The 17681-nt window shown below is 40.7% G+C and overlaps 1 protein-coding gene across 13 annotated transcripts in view; it reads right to left on the reverse strand.

Annotated features, from left to right (window-relative positions):
• Nucleotides 1–17681, reverse strand: part of spri (Src homology 2 domain-containing protein sprint) — a 558675-nt gene that overhangs the window by 22479 nt on the left and 518515 nt on the right. For 12 of the 13 annotated variants that reach the window (XM_071661634.1, XM_071661630.1, XM_071661633.1 and 9 more), the window contains 5 exons: nt 11905–12045; nt 10739–10929; nt 4917–5008; nt 1118–3559; nt 612–880 (listed from right to left, as the gene is read on the reverse strand). In XM_071661634.1, coding sequence (XP_071517735.1) covers nt 612–880; nt 1118–3559; nt 4917–5008; nt 10739–10929; nt 11905–12045 — 3135 coding nt within the window. The remainder of the gene's footprint in view (nt 1–611; nt 881–1117; nt 3560–4916; nt 5009–10738; nt 10930–11904; nt 12046–17681) is intronic. The other variant, XM_071661629.1, reaches the window with a different exon arrangement.

Below are 17681 nucleotides of genomic sequence, written 5' to 3' on the forward strand. Positions count from 1 at the left end.
TTTTTACTCTATATGGTGATTTTCTCTCTCTTGTATCATTCCCTCACATCCAGCAATCTAAGTATTTTCCTACTTTCTTCTGTGTACATACATATTTAGAAAATCTTTTCCCATTTTCACTAGAAGCAAGTCATGACTATTTCACTGATCTAGTTGCTAAAATACAATGCAGAATATGCCAACATAATAATGTAATAACACTTCTACCTATCGATATATCTGATGCCTGTTCCCTCCAGAACTCCTACCGTGGTGGCTACAGCAAAAGGGTCTTCATTTATCCCTGTCCTTATATGCCTTTCTTGCATCCACCATTCCATACATTCTTCCCGCATTTCTCTCTCTCCAGTATTATTTCACTTGATAATACTTTAAAGACTTTTTATCCTGGACCACAAGTTTTTTTTTACCTCTGAGAGCAGGGTAATAAGAAAATAGCCATATATCTCCTGTATGCTGTAAAAGACAATCAAAGGAGCAAGAGTGGGGAACCAGAAGCCTTTTCCTCCTTTTATTGTTACTTTACCTACACTGCTTTGTTCAATTCAACTTAAAATAATCCTATGATACCCTTACATAAACAAACAAACTTTATCTAACACATAACTTACATTACTTCGCTGTTTCTTCACTATTGCTTCAAATTCCTTTTCACCACTTGTGACCAAATAATTCTTCATCCCAGACATAAACTGACGAACATTACGTGTAACAATGGCAGGGTCTCGCTCAGGGCTTTCCAAAGTGCAAGTAATAAAATTGCTGACAGCTCTGCTGAAGGTTGTAGATGTATCTCTCCCCAAGTCCATTGCATAAGCTTTGACAGCAACACCATTCTCAGCATCCTGACGGTGGCGTAGAGCTAAGAGTTGGGGAGACACTGAAAGGTAAAAAATTGTACTTCATTACAAATATTATGAATTACAGAAATGCTGAATATGTATCAACTTTTGGCACACCCTAAAGCAAGGCAAACACACTTCTGCAAATAATAATGTTTCTTTGTTTTCTTTAAAATTGCTTAGATTCCTTTCAAAATTTCACATGAGAATAAATCTTTTTAGTACTAAACACCCTCAAAATATCACTAGAAAGCCATTTCATTCAAGGTACTTACTAATTCTGGAGCGCTGCTGTGTATCAAGGTTGTGGGCATGGGCAAGGGACAAGGTAGGAGTCCCAGAGATTGAAACAGTCTCATCATCACTTACAGCCACGGATTCTCCAGTCACATGTACAAAAGAGTCAGTATCTGTTACTCCAGCACCACCCATATCTGAGTCTTCAAGAGTATTGGGATGCAAAGCTGGAGTTTCTGTTAAGCTACGTGGATACTGATCAACTGATGAATCATCTTCAAAGTGCATTATTGATTCCCACTTACGTGAATCCCATGGTTCAGAGAACTCTGTACCCGAATCACTCACAGTTGAAGGGAAATAATGAGTAGGGAGAGGTGGATGAAGGCGCTCTTCAAGAGGAATGTTACGCGAGGTCTTGTGATGCTGTTGTCTCTGGTGAACATGATGATCCTCTCCTCGAACACTACCATGTCCTCCTACATTATCGTACTCACTAATGCGTGTAACACAGCTTGGTGCCAGTGACTGAGCATCTAAGGTAAGATCTGGAAGCTTTTCAGAAATCAGATCTTGAACAGTTCTATCACCAGGAATTATGACACTGTCTGACTCTCCTCCAGTATCACCCACTGGAAACCTACCCTCTCCAGGTGGACAATCCTCATTGTCTGACCCGACGCCCTGAAATTCCCATGATGAGGCAACATGGCAAGACACTTCCGTTGGTTGCTCACCATTTGTAGTCAAAGCATCATTATTAATTCTGGGGGGAGCAATAGGTTTTCCCCGTCCTCCAGCTCTTGAGTGGCGTCTACCATCATTTCTTGACTGACCATTGACTAAATGGCCAGCATTTAACCTGTTTTTTTCACTTTCAAGATTTTTGTTCTTCTCATCTTCCAAACTCATATTATTAACTTCATAATTTTTCCCATTCACTAGGTTTTCTATACTCGATGATAATGGCAGGTCTTCATTTGAGTCTATTTTACTAAGGGAGTTATGGCTCTTTCTAGTCTTCCATTGAATATTAGAGTCAGAGTAGCGATTTGTTATTTTTCTGGACAATTTGTTTGAAGCTTTGTTAATTCTTGCCTGTGGCTGTTGTTCTTTTAATGCATCTGCTGGTTCCATGTAAAAGGGACTCGAATTTTTACGATATGAGCTTATGGAATCTGCATTATTGCTATTCAGGTTTTCATTATTGTATATACTTTCATCATCTCTTTTGCTGTCTGTATCATAAGTGAAATGCATTGGCTTTGTATTCTTTGCTATTTCACTTAGGTCTCCCATTGACTTGGAGATTTCATTGCGAGGTTTGAAAGTTGACATTTTGGGATGAGATGATGTTGGAGTTGATGGCAATTCACGAGGTGGGCTGGACCATAAGTCCTCATAGTCACTAATTTTATCTGCAAGAGATGATCGACAGTACGGCGCATTACTGTCAATAATATTTGCCTCGTGATAGTGACTGGAAAGTCTTCGTCTATCTTTCCTTCCACTACGTAAGCGTACTCGGGGTATTCCAGAAGCCTCTTCTCCTATTGGAGTGCTTGGTGCACATGGGGTGCATGGTGTACTCTGAGGTGAAGTTATCTGCTGCCGAATTTGTAGATGAAGGCCATCTCTATAACCATTCAATGTCCCACTCTGATTCCCATTGGGAGTAGTATTTGTGATATTTGACTGAGAACTATTACTACCTGTAGGGGATATCTCTAAATTGGCTACATGTACAGTCATCCCTTGCTGAGACTCATCTACCTGCACTGGTAAGGCTTTTACTTGATTAACACTAAGAGTCAAAGTGGTTGTGACTGTAATATTTGAAGGTGAAGTAGTTATACAGGATCGTGCCCAACGTGGAGGTGGAATTGGAGCTTGGCTTAGACGTGGTATTATGTCTCCATTTTCACTGGTGGGTGTCCCTACATCACACACAACTGGTGGGCTAAATCTTGCTGGAGGAGTTGGCTTGTTCAAAGGCTTTTGAGACTCTGGTGGACTGACTTGGTTAGAGCGATGTGTGCCAGGTGGGCTGGAGCGAGGTGGTGGAGTAGGCTTTGTGCCTGGTGCACTTGGTTTCAACTGTGTAACTGGAGTAGTTGGCTGGGAACGAAATGAAGAAAATGTTGGCTGGTCCTTCAGAAACTCTTCAAGAGGAGCCAAATTTAAATTAAGAGATGTTCGATCCCCAGAAGCTGGACCAAGAGGAACTGGTTTAACTGGTGCTAAAGATGATGTTGATCCTCCAACGGAACTGCTAAGTGATCCTCCTGAAACACACATGCTCCCTGGAGTCTGTGGAGATAGCAGACTTGAGGAGGAAATTCCCCTAGAGACTCCACCCTTGCCAAAGCTACTGAAGGATAAGTCATGTGGACGTGGTGAGGGCGTTGGAGCTGCACTACGGGGACCATCTGCTGTTGGTGTACTAGCTGTTGGGCTGGCCATCGCTGTACCCCAAAACTCTGTAACATAATAACAACTATACATATAAATAAACACAGAAAAAAAAAGTGTTAAATCTACATGAACCTTTCACTATAATTTTTTTTCCAAGTTATTCGCTATTTCCCACATGAGCAAAACAGCATAACAACTCAGAGTCAATCCACAAACTGTCACCTTACAGATGGTGCCTTAACTTGGCATATGACTTTACATGACTTCCTAATCTCCAGAGGAATGAGCTTGTTGAGGTCATGTGAGGTAGGTTGAGATGTAGGAGAACCTTGGCTTAAGTCCCTTGATAGTGGTAACGGTAAATGAGATGAAGCAAGAGCACAAGGGAGGAAGTGCATGGATGTCGGAGTCTACATGGAACTCTGGTAAGAGGTGGGTGTGGTGCATATTGCAGCTCCTACATAGTGTTACAGCTGCCACTTTGTGCTTGGATTGCATAAGTGTAGTGGGCATGGCCATTGGTCCTGTTGTTGCAGCTGCTTCTCTTGTGATGTGTGAAGGTGATGTTCCATGTAAGTCCTGCTTAAGGTGGATGTTGGAGGTGTGGCATCACAAGGAAACCAACCACAAAGATGAAACGTCAAGAGTCACTTACGGAATTTCATCCGACTGAGGAGGTGCCCTAAGGATGGCCTGAATCTGGAGTCATATAACCATGACTTCAGTACTGGAGTAGTAAAATTGTTGTCTTGCAGTGATGCTAAGGTATATAAAAGTCAGGGAAGTTAAGTCACAAAGGTGGTCTGGGAGAAGAAGCTATTCCCAAAAGGAATTGGAGACACTGCAAACTCTGACCTCACTCCATGCTGTTGGACTAAGATGGGGTTGGGCGACCAAACCCATTCCTTTGAAAACTATGACGACAGCTGAGGTTATGTGCCGTGACCTGCCACCAATCAAGGTGCCATGAGTACAGTGACATTCTGTGGAGCAACACCAGGTCACTGTACTTGGTTAAGGATACATGACAGCCCATGACCAAAATCTTTGCCTTGCTTCTTCCTTTGTTCCTTCTAACAGAAAGTACTGTAATACAGGAGACAAGGATTTCCAGCCCCCTGTTCTCTTCCTTCTTAAGTCACTTTCACTGACATGCAAGAGCTATGCTGGCATTATTCTTTAATTCCTTGACAGGTATTAACTTCAAAAAATATCATTTTGAAAAAGCATATATACACTTAGGTTAAGTTACTGTAGTAATTCCATCAGCACTGCAAAAATCTAAAAGGCTGAACCGTGAAATATGGGTACTTATCAAACAAAACAAGTGAATAATTTGGTCTAAGACTACAAGTCATGAGTTAAAGACTGCAAAGCTTATCTAAATATATATGTACATATACCACGTACTTCCAAGCTTACCTTGTCCAAGAAGCGCAAGTGAAGTGAGCTCGTGTCGGGTCTTTGCCTCCTGCACAGATCGAGGCAATCTTAACTGTACTGGCAGCTCATCACTGAAAGATGTAGGGCTTGATAGATGAAAATGAGAAAACTATAAGATAATAAAAAATGACAGATAAGACTACAGTTTTGCATCCAAAAATCATGATACCCTGATTCAGTCCTAGAGGCAGCCACAATGATGTACGTGGCATACGAGATACTGAACTCACAGTTAAGGCCTCAAACTATGGTGAATATTCAACTGACTAAAAGCACGTATCACTAAAAAGTACATATTTTTTCAACACAAACACAAGTAGATTTTCATACACTATTTCAGCAGCATTTAATGCTTTAGAGTTCACTGTAAAATGAGGTACGAAGAAAAGAAAAGTATGAACAAAACAGGGGTTAAGAGAGAGTGGAGTGGTGTTAATGATAGTAAAGAAGTAACACTACTAGAAAAAGGTAAGTGAATAAAATGATGAATGGGTTCAGGCTCTGTAAACAATAAAAATAAAAATATGAAGTTTCACAAAACTGAACAACAGCCATGTAACAAAAGAAAGGTCGATTATTATGGAACAGCCAGAACAACAGCCCACAGGTCAAGCTTGTCCTAGAAAATGAGTTCTATATATAAATATATCTATTTATATCCTCTTTGTCAATCTTTCCTCACTCAATTCTCTCCATGTGATCAAACCATTTCAATACATCCTCTTCTGCCCTCTCAACCACACTCTTTTTATTACCACACATCTCTCTTACCCTTTCATTACTTACTCGATCAAACCACCTCACATCACATATTGTCCTCAAACATCTCATTTCCAACACATCCACCCTCTCCGCACAACCCTATGTATAGCCCATGCCTCGAAACCATATAACACTGTTGGAACCACTATTCCTCCAAACATACCCATTTTTGCTCTTTGAGATAATGTTCTCACCTTCCACACATTCTTCAACACTCCCAGAACCTTCGCCCTCTCCCTCAACCTGTGACTTACTTCTGCTTCCATCCACTGCCAAATCCACTCCCAGATATCTAAAACACTTCACTTCCTCCAGTTTTTCTACATTCAAGCTTACCTCCAAATTGACATGTCCCTCAACCCTACTGTACCTAATAACCTTGCTCTTATTCACATTTACTCTCAGCTTTCTTCTTTCACACACTTTACCAGACTCAGTCACCAGTTTCTGAAGTCATCAAAAAACAGACCAAGAATAGCCTCAAACGCTCACATCTACCCTCTGGCTGTCATACATATCAAAATGAAACCAGAGCCATACCCAAGCCACTCAGACCTTTCAACGTTTTCCCCTGACAATTCTTATACCCAGGTTCAGACCAATGACAGCATGCTGCCTCCGTTTATCATCCCAGTTATCTCAATCCCATGCAAGCCTTTCACCTCCTGAATGTTCACACGTTTTTAATTTTCACTCCATCCTTTCAACTCCTTGGCCTCCCCCTCATCCCCTGCTCCCTCCACTTCTACTTCTGAAATATCCTCTTAGTCAATCTCTCTTCACTCATCCTCTTCTAAGCTACTTCAGTACATGCTATTCAGCTCTCTCAACCATACTCTGGTTACTGACAAACCTCTCTCTCTTAAAATGTGAATCCTTACACAATTAAACCTTACACCACATACTGTCCTCAAACATTTCATTTCTAGTACATCAATCCTCTTCCATACTTTGGCATTTAGGGCCCACAGCTTACAACCAAGCAGAACTATCGAGACCATTAAACCATAAACTATACCCAACTCTACCTACCAAGTCTACTGGGTAAGGCCACAGGTCATAACTAGTAGTGATCTTGTGTTTGTCTATGAGGGAATAATGCAAGACAACTGAGCAGTGTTTGGTGTCTTCATTATGGTAACTGCACTGTGGGAAGGAAGGGTTTTGAGATACGCTGAATTAGTTTTTGAAACACTGTAAAGATGGGCGATGTTTAGAGCAAAGATGGAAAACTGTGACTAGCCTTTGGAATTTGTTTAAGCATTACTTAGAAAAACATGGGGATTAGTATGTGGCACTTATGGATATGGAAAAAATACATGGCAGGGTTGACAGAGAAGCCTTGTGGAACGTGCTAAAAATATATAGTATGGGAGGAAAGCTATCTGATTCAGAGGTCTTTTTGTTGAGAGAGTAAGGCATGTATGCAAGCTGGAGTGGAGGAGGGTGAGTGACTCCAAGTGAAGATGGGTCGTGTCATGGGCATGTGATGTTACCATGGCTGTTTAAGATGTTTATGGATGGGATGGTAAGGAAGGTCAATGTGAGGCTGTTGGAGAGAAGGACAGGTCTATCATGCTAATGGTGGGTACCTACCTATAAGCAACTCCATTAGGTTCTTATCTGCCCATCTGTAGATATCTAGACCTTTTTTTTTTTTCATCTTTCACACTTTCCATTGCTTTACTTCCCTTCACGTCATCTGCAAAAATCTAATTACACTCTCTCTTAATTCCTTACCTATGTACAAGGAGTACTGCTGCCAGAACTGTTCCTTACAGTAACCCTGATAGTACATCTTTCTCAAATTTGTTACCTTATGATGCAACTTCTTTGAACTTTGTGTTGGTTAGAAATTTTGATCCATTTCCCTATTTTTTCCTTTCTATTTTGCTTTGCTATTTCCTTTAGTAACATTCCATAGTTTACTTTATCATGCACTTCTGCAAACTCAAGAAAAACAGGGTCCAATCTTTTCCCGTCTATTACTGTTTTATGACATAATAATGTGATGACAGCTTTGTTTGTGTGCTTTTACCAGGAACAAACCCTAGTATCCTTCATTCATGAATACTTAGCAAATGTAATGTTCCATTATATGTCTTTTATAGCTGTTTCAAATACTTCGAATATGTGTGAAGTTATGCTCACTGGTCTGTATTGGCAGTAATTTATATCCAACTTTGTGTATTTGTGTTATGGACAACAATTTTAATATATCTGTTGTGCTTGCTTAGTCTATGCAACATTGTAAGAGGTTTGGTATTGTTCCTTTTGTCTTCTTTAGAAAGGATACTTTAATTACATCTGGCCTTGGAACTGAGCTTCATTTAAGCTAATCAGTTGCTTTGATTATGTCTCTTTCTGAAACAATTGCATCTGTTAGTGCATGCTCATCATAATTCTTAAACACTACATCATCTATTTCTTCATGCTTTCTTGTATTAAATACTGATTCATACTGGTTAAGTAACACTTCACATATTGTTTTGGGGTCATATACATAACTGCCACCTTAGAATGGTCCAATCTCTGACATTTGGTCTTTCCTCTGTTCATATAAATGGTACTTTTGGGTTTTTGTCCATGCGTTACTTTTTCTTATTCTATTCGTTGTCTTCTATTAGTGTGACTCCATTACTTCCTTGTCTGCAAGACCAAAAAAGGGATGGAAGGATGGATGAGCGATGCTTTGAGTTATTGGTGCCTTAACATTCACGAGGGTGAGAGGCAAACATGGGATAGAGTGAGTTGGAGCAATGTAATTTTATATAGGTGGTGACATGCTGTTAATACGCTAAATCGGGGCATATGAAGTGGTCAGGAAAAACATGGGAAAGGTGTGCATGGTCTGCCTGCTGATAGGGGGTTATGGTTTAAGTGCTTCAAACATAAGGAAAGCGCTTGAGAGCAAATGGCAAATGAGGCTAAACATTATCTGTGCCAAGCACTACCTTGCTACATGGGAAATGATCCAGTGTGAAAAAAAGTAATTCTTATTATCATCCCATGATGAAACCTTAATATCTACAATTACCACAAGTGGTGATGTGAGAAGGAGATGGAGTGAGTATTTTGAAGGTTTGTTGAATGTGTTTGATGATAGAGTGGCAGATATAGGGTGTTTTGGTCGAGGTGGTGTGCAAAGTGAGAGGGTTAGGGAAAATGATTTGGTAAACAGAGAAGAGGTAGTAAAAGCTTTGCGGAAGATGAAAGCCGGCAAGGCAGCAGGTCTGGATGGTATTGCAGTGGAATTTATTAAAAAAGGGGGTGACTGTATTGTTGACTGGTTGGTAAGGTTATTTAATGTATGTATGACTCATGATGAGGTGCCTGAGGATTGGCGGAATGCGTGCATAGTGCCATTGTACAAAGGCAAAGGGGATAAGAGTGAGTGCTCAAATTACATAGGTATAAGTTTGTTGAGTATTCCTGGTAAATCATATGGGAGGGTATTGATTGAGAGGGTGAAGGCATGTACAGAGCATCAGATTGGGGAAGAGCAGTGTGGTTTCAGAAGTGGTAGAGGATGTGTGGATCAGGTGTTTGCTTTGAAGAATGTATGCGAGAAATACTTAGAAAAGCAAATGGATTTGTATGTAGCATTTATGGATCTGGAGAAGGCATATGATAGAGTTGATAGAGATGCTCTGTGGAAGGTATTAAGAATATATGGTGTGGGAGGGAAGTTGTTAGAAGCAGTGAAAAGTTTTTATCGAGGATGTAAGGCATGTGTACGTGTAGGAAGAGAGGAAAGTGATTGGTTCTCAGTGAATGTAGGTTTGCGGCAGGGGTGTGTGATGTCTCCATGGTTGTTTAATTTGTTTATGGATGGGGTTGTTAGGGAGGTGAATGCAAGAGTTTTGGAAAGAGGGGCAAGTATGAAGTCTGTTGGGGATGAGAGAGCTTGGGAAGTGAGTCAGTTGTTGTTCGCTGATGATACAGCGCTGGTGGCTGATTCATGTGAGAAACTGAAGAAGCTGGTGACTGAGTTTGGTAAAGTGTGTGAAAGAAGAAAGTTAAGAGTAAATGTGAATAAGAGCAAGGTTATTAGGTACAGTAGGGTTGAGGGTCAAGTCAATTGGGAGGTGAGTTTGAATGGAGAAAAACTGGAGGAAGTGAAGTGTTTTAGATATCTGGGAGTGGATCTGGCAGCGGATGGAACCATGGTAGCGGAAGTGGATCATAGGGTGGGGGAGGGGGCGAAAATTCTGGGAGCCTTGAAGAATGTGTGGAAGTCGAGCACATTATCTCGGAAAGCAAAAATGGGTATGTTTGAAGGAATAGTGGTTCCAACAATGTTGTATGGTTGCGAGGCGTGGGCTATGGATAGAGTTGTGTGCAGGAGGATGGATGTGCTGGAAATGAGATGTTTGAGGACAATGTGTGGTGTGAGGTGGTTTGATCGAGTAAGTAACGTAAGGGTAAGAGAAATGTGTGGAAATAAAAAGAGCGTGGTTGAGAGAGCAGAAGAGGGTGTTTTGAAATGGTTTGGGCACATGGAGAGAATGAGTGAGGAAAGATTGACCAAGAGGATATATGTGTCGGAGGTGGAGGGAACGAGGAGAAGAGGGAGACCAAATTGGAGGTGGAAAGATGGAGTGAAAAAGATTTTGTGTGATCGGGGCCTGAACATGCAGGAGGGTGAAAGGAGGGCAAGGAATAGAGTGAATTGGAGCGATGTGGTATACCGGGGTTGACGTGCTGTCAGTGGATTGAATCAGGGCATGTGAAGCGTCTGGGGTAAACCATGGAAAGCTGTGTAGGTATGTATATTTGCGTGTGTGGACGTATGTATATACATGTGTATGGGGGTGGGTTGGGCCATTTCTTTCGTCTGTTTCCTTGCGCTACCTCGCAAACGCGGGAGACAGGGAAAAAAAAAAAAAAAAAAAAAAAAACACACCATCACCTACAAATCCTTGAACCCTGGGAGCAGATCATCTTTCAGACAAGGCCTGAACCACACAATTAGAACTCACAAATCTATCATACAACATGACAAATCCCTCAACAGCTGTAGTACCTCTCTTCCTTACCAGCACTGTGAGTAGTATGTGATGAGGGCTGGGAGATTATCAAATCTATTCTCGGAGGCTTCTAGGGAGTATGCGGTTCCATCACTGTGTATCTCAATAAGGTAGTGCTGGATGTAGGGTCCCTTGTCTGGAGGAAGGCGCACACTCAAGGCACGTGTGTCTGGCTTGCTGCTTTGACGTACAATAAAGTTCTGAAAAATCATATCGCATTACCCCTCACCAGTCTCTACATATAAAAAAAAAAAAAACACATTATGAAGTTCATTTTGATGAAAATTCAAATGATATATTCTATGGATAAAACTGCTTACCTTTGGTGAAATATTAACTTGTTATTCTGTACAAACACATGTAACTGAATACCATAACACATGACTGTACACTGATATATAACACAGTGGATTCAAATATATAACTATGAATGGACACTAGAATGTACAACTACAATTGGATACTAATATATATCACCATAAACTATTGTGATATGGTTTGCATTTAGTTATGTCCATTACATGATACTTAAATCATTTATATGATCTGACTTTCCAACGCAGTTTATGGAGGGTAAGCATATCTGGACTAAACTCACTTTTAAAAAGGGTTTTCTACAGCTGTTCTAAGAATCAAAGAAAAGGAATATTGATGACTTAAATAATCTTACATGTCAACAATTTAAATGAATACTCCGTGGTGGATATCAATCAATGAGGAATATTTCTTGTATGATTATGAACTACGATTTTTATTGGCTATACAAAGTTACTGTTTTGGTATTTGTTCTCATAACAGTTTTGTCTAAGAGCAAACATGATACATAATTCCAAATGAATCAGTTCTAAACGACCATTAGTTATAATGTAAAAATCCATTATCAAAAAGTAAACTGTCTGTGATACTACATTCCTCTCTTGTGGATGTGAATAAGACAAAAAATTTTAAAAGTATTTTGGAGGTGTTCCTGACAAATGAAATACCAATTTTCACATGGTTGTTCAATGTGATACTGCACGGCAGTGTGATCCTAAGGTATGATTGGAAGGCTTTTGGCATAACCATTTTGGGTCAAATCAAAATCTAAGCTCGCATCATACCATTGTGCTTGAGGATTATACCATCATTGTGTCTGAGGGAGGGATTAACACAAGCCAGACCATGATGATACGTACCCCCTCCTCCTTCCCTTGCAGCAAGTGGACTGCACCGGAGCGCTGAAGGTCTGGCAGAAACCAGATGGGGTTGGTCTTGACAAGTCGCTCCTCCAGCTGGATCTGACACGGTTCACACTCTGATCCATCCCCGCTGCCACTCTACCAGTAACAAGGGTAACCAGTTAGCTACTACAATGACCATCAATTCAGCCAGTCATAGCACTAACCTATCAATATCGTCAATTCCAGTCTCAACAGTAGCCAGTTACCACCTCCATGACTGGTGTACTATTTAAAAACAATGACCTCCACTACCAGTCAACTGGACACAACAATTACCAACTATTATCTCTCTCTCTCTCTCTCTCTCTCTCTCTCTCTCTGTCCTATGACACATGCATCCATATATCTAATACAAGCATGTCATAATGGGATAATCACTTCTACCTGCTGTCAAAGTACCGAAGCAAGTCACAACAAGGACATCAAACTTAACCCCTTGAACATGACACTTCGATCCTTAAGCCCGATGGAATGATCCTAGGTTATGATGGCATGAACTTTAACTGATCTTTGTCAAAGGTAAAGCCGTCATACCCAGGGGTCGTCCCATCGGGCTCAAGACTGGCAAAAAAAAGTCGTGCTCCAAAGCTTAAAGGAATTATGATACTAGGAAATTAATCTTGTAACCATGGAAAAAAGAACAAGAAAACATGTAATCCCTTGTGAATGTTTTCTTAAACGGAATGACAAAGCACACATCTGAACTGTTCTTAAACGGAATGAGACAAAGCACACATCTGAACTGATGTTAAAAGTTTGGGTACATATCAGGTCTTGTTCATGAGACAAAAGCTCTCTATATAAAAGTAATGGAGTACGGAAAATGTGGGTTAAACAAACAGAAAAACTAGCCCTAACAAAACCTATTCTCCAAACAGGTGGACTTTGTATTCTAGACCATGAACTAACCAAATCATACAACAACTCGACCAAAGCTTAGCCCCCTGAGCACCTACCTACTTAAACCATACCTAATCCCTAACCATGGGGCTTCACCTCCTGGACCACTCAACAGCCAAAACGTATCCAGCTACTGGAGTATTACCTGCTGAACCTGCACCACATCAAGTCATACTTAACCAGGTGGCTTTGCCTACAGGGTCTATACATCACCAAACTAAACCTAGTCAGGGAGCAGTGCCTTCGAAATCTTAACCTTACCTTACCATACTTAACAAGGTACAGTACGGCTTTTGCAGGCTGTGAAAATTTTCAAAGGTTTAGAATAAAGAGGTAAAACGGAAGTCAGAGAGCAGAAGCTGAATGTGCTAGAAAATAATGAAGAAGTGCGAGCAAAGAGTGTAGACTTTACAGCCATGAAAACAAGAGTTGAAGATTATGGAGGATATCAATTATAAGAAAGAAAATGATAATCTCGGAAGAAAAATGAATGACTTTAGGAAAAAATAACACGCTACTCTAGACGGAGGGGAATGAGTGATGACACGTTTGTCACACGAATCAAGGAGAATGCTAGTAACAAATGATGTTTGTATGAAATGCGTGATACATATAACAAAATATGGGAGACGAGACATTAAGAACAAGGTCTCCGAAAGAAACTGACTGGTGAGAAAGGAATACCTTAGACACGAAAGAAGATCAGTGAAGTATAATAATAAAATAGACAAGTCGGAGTGCTGAGGAAGTTGGTGAGACGCGGAGGCGAAACTGCTGGCTCTAGAAAGTGTGCATAGAAAACTGGCCAAGCATCACCAACAAAGGCAACGGACCGTTCCAAAATATAAAGATAATGGGAATAAAAGAGATTTAAAGATAATGATACAAAAGGATGAATCTCCCAGCATAACATGCAAGGTGTATGGTATGAGGTGACCAATGTGTAACAAGAATTTGTGAACCTCTTGTCCAGTGAGTAACAAAGGTGCGCTTTTATATCAGATTTTTTTTTTAATTCAAAAGAAACTGATTTTTTTTTGGAAAAAGTAAGCATTCGGCATAAGAAAAAAATGAAATGAAGAGAAGAGCACATAAGGTAGTTTTGACTCGAGAGATTTACATGGAATAATTCTGAATGCTGTTTAGAGCCTATACACTGGATGCAGAGCGTGTGTGACAAGTGATAGGAAACATAAGTGGAGGTGTGTCAAAAGTATGTGATGCCGCCGGATCATTCAACTTCTCTATGCATAAGGCAATTCATGAGATGCGGTGGCTGTGGTGTTGTACTTTGGAGAAAGAGTGGAAGTTGTGTGCGGATGGATGATGACGTGAAGAATCCAGAAGAGTAGGACTGAATGGTGAGCAAGTTCGATGATGTCATTGGTGGATGCTGAAAGTGAATGTGGATAAAAGCATTCGCCTTGCTGAAGGGGAGAGGTTTAAGCCGTAAAAAATCAGCTTGCATGTAGCACAATTAGTAGCAGTTGTGAACAAGTAGAAACACTGGAGTAAAGTTTAGTATGGATGGTAATGGGAAAGTTAAAGTGGATATCAGTCGTGCGAAGGAAAAAAAAAAAACTGCAAGTGTCCTAGATGCCCTAGGGAATGGGAGAATCTAAGCTTTGTGCAAAAAAAAAAAAAAAAACTGGCGCAATGGGGTACTTAGTCTCAACGCTGACGTATGGTTTTTAACAGGTCAGGAGTAAACTGAGAAGGTAAATTGCTGAGTACAGATGGAATTGAAATAAAATGATGGAAAAATCTAAGCTTAGCACAGATGGAATTAAATCAAAATGATGGGAAACATTTTCATTACAAAGGCGCGTGGCCAGTTTCTAAGGAGACGGTGGGGCTGTGACACCCTTAGGCAAGTGTGAGTTGTCCGCGCTGAGCTAACGATATTTTGGAGTCTAGAATAAGCCAGACCCAGAATGAACATGTGCGTGAAAGATATATTCTTTTCTATCAATCTTTTATATATACCTGTAGTAGTAGTTGTTTGTTGGGGTAAATATATCTCAAGCTTCTCTGACTGTCTTTTGTAAGTCACTTTATAGCGAGTCTATAATCTTCCTTTTCTTTATGGTGAACCGCGTTGACAATAAGATTTCTGATGGACGAGGATCCCAACCTCTAGCATACACGATGGAATAAATAAGTACCGTAGAGATTGTCACTTGCAGTGTCTCGAAATTCTTTCACCGACGGTGTCAGCAGAATGTTGGAAACTAATCAAAATGATCCCAAGGCTGCGGTCGGGTAGGTTCTTGCAGATGCTGTTGGAAGAATCTGATTAAAAAAAGGTTTTCCTCTCTGAACCAGGTGCTCGGGCAAACTCTGGATGTCTTAACTCTTGAACCCAGTGAGTGATTGGTGATGGCGACGCAAGGTGTTAAGGACAGCAACCCTAGATTCTAGTTAATGGTTTCCTCAGTACTGCTCGTCCAAACACAGACCCTCTTGGTCCGAGATGACACACGTTGGTTCGTTGGCTTGCCATGGCTTAAGGCGTTCACTGGAGCTCGTCTATTGTTGCTCATCTTTATCATCCTATCTTACTTCCAATGTTCTCTGTTTATTATGCTGGATTCAGTAACCAACATCTGTATACTCCCCAACTTCCTTTCTTCCAACACTTCAGCGTTTAAGTGCTAGTATTATCCGTTACTCTATATTTTCCTCCTCTCCTGCCGTCTCCAAGATTGGTCCCTCTCTCCCTCTTCAATCACGTTTTCCTCTCCTGTTATTCCTCACGATTTCCGTTCCTTTATCTGTTCATTCTTGTCATAACCTAACCGACCGCCTCCAATATCCGCCAGTATCTTTATTTGTTTCCCATTTTCTCGCTGTCCCTTAGGAGAACCTTTTACACCATGGAAAGTAATCGACAGAATAATCAGAATAACTGCATCTGCAAGACAACAACTTTTACAAGCTGAGTCAAAATGGCTCACGCGGAGGTAAGGGGAATACCATCTCTGCAATCACAATCGCTGCGTAAGAAAAAAATAATAGCAATCACAAAAAGCCTTGGAATGTGTGGGGTCTGCCCGCCCCGGTCCCTAACCTGACCATCACCATCACCATCCATCTTGCCAAGGTTGTCGTGCTGTGTAAGGGAATCTTCCCACAATATTCCAGCCATAACGGCAGGGGTCAGCGGGGGAGCAAATAATGACAGTCGGAACACCACCGTGATAAGACAAGAGACCTGGCGGCGGGGGTCGCTGGAGAAACGGGCCGATCACAGCACTGTAGCACTGCGGAGGAGGCCCAGCTGCGCAATGGACGACACAAAGAAATCGTTAGCACCGTTAACACTAGAGACAGAATGACTGATAACCTTCCTTCTGGGATCGAGATGCGTATATAAACACATCCCGATCCATGTAAGGAAGCCCCCCAGACTGAGTGGTCGCTAAGAATCAAAAACGACGGCTTATCCCAAAAATCAGTGAGTATGGGTGAACTGAGCATCCACGTTCCAAACAGAACTTTACTCTAGTCATCTCCCGGACTGATACTGGTGGTCTAAATGGAAATGAATCTCTTCCCTCGATAACTAAACTCCTTTAAGCATATCTTTTGTATATCTGAGTCTGAAGCACGACACTGGTATAAACATATTATCTAAGTTAAGAATCAAATTTCCATCATGCATTGGGCTCATAACGCCTGATAAAACAGATGGATCTGCAAAAAAAAAAAAATTGTTTTGAATGATGTTGATTATCTCCATGGTCTACCTGCAAGTGGCCTTAAAACTATCATTCAGATAGGAACAAAATCTATTTACCTAAAGACTACGTGAAATCAACACAAGCTGGTCTATCGGCCAATATAGTACCATGCACAAACCATATATATATATATATATATATATATATATATATATATATATATATATATATATATATATATATATATATTTCCACAAACACGATTAACAGACTCAGATGTTGATGTCTCCCAACACAGGCTGGACTACACATAAAGTCATAGGTCGTTGCCGCTCCTAATGATAATGAACAGACTAAACATAAATTTTGCCAACGAAGCTACCCCTACACCCTGCAACATTATGTACTTGACTGGGGTAAAATCATTAACTTCGGAAATTATTTCTATCGAACACTGCACACTTCCTATACAAACTACGTAACAAATCTTGATACCTAATCCAATCGTTTTTAAAAGTTTGTTCACAGATCACTTCCAATGCAAATTGCCGTATAATTCATTCAGTGTTGTCCAGTCCATGTTACAGTTTTCCTCACTGTGTTAACTGTAACATAACTCAGTCAATGAGGTACAGCAGGCCCTGGACCTCAAATCTTTCGTATCCTCTTTTGCGCTACTGCCCACAGGATAGGAAGGAGCGCACGGAGTGCAGATATTTGCCTCTACTTCCATAAAAATCTAATCACTTTGCACAATTTTAATTCTTCTTTAATACTAATATTTTTTTGTTGCTGTTTTCATCATCAATATTACCATTACTGCATTTTCTAATGTTCTAGCCATCATTTTCCACTACAAGTCTTTCAAAACTGAGTTTTCTATTTAGTCTTCTGCTGCGTCGCTACAAACTCCGTACTAGGCTATAATGAAATTCCTTCCACCTGTCCAGAGAATATCAATAATACTAAAATACGTACAACTGCTTGAGCAATATGGTACGACCTCTGAGTATGACGCTACCATGACAGCAAGGTATGCTCCCTTGGCCTTTGACCAGAACCTTAAGGTTTAGGTCAAAGGTCAGGGCACCACACCTACCGGTCGTAAAGCCGTGTTCGAAGAGCTTATCGCATGGCTTCCTAAAAGGC

Source organism: Panulirus ornatus, chromosome 5 (genome assembly GCF_036320965.1).
Source record: "Panulirus ornatus isolate Po-2019 chromosome 5, ASM3632096v1, whole genome shotgun sequence".
Taxonomy (NCBI): domain Eukaryota; kingdom Metazoa; phylum Arthropoda; class Malacostraca; order Decapoda; family Palinuridae; genus Panulirus; species Panulirus ornatus.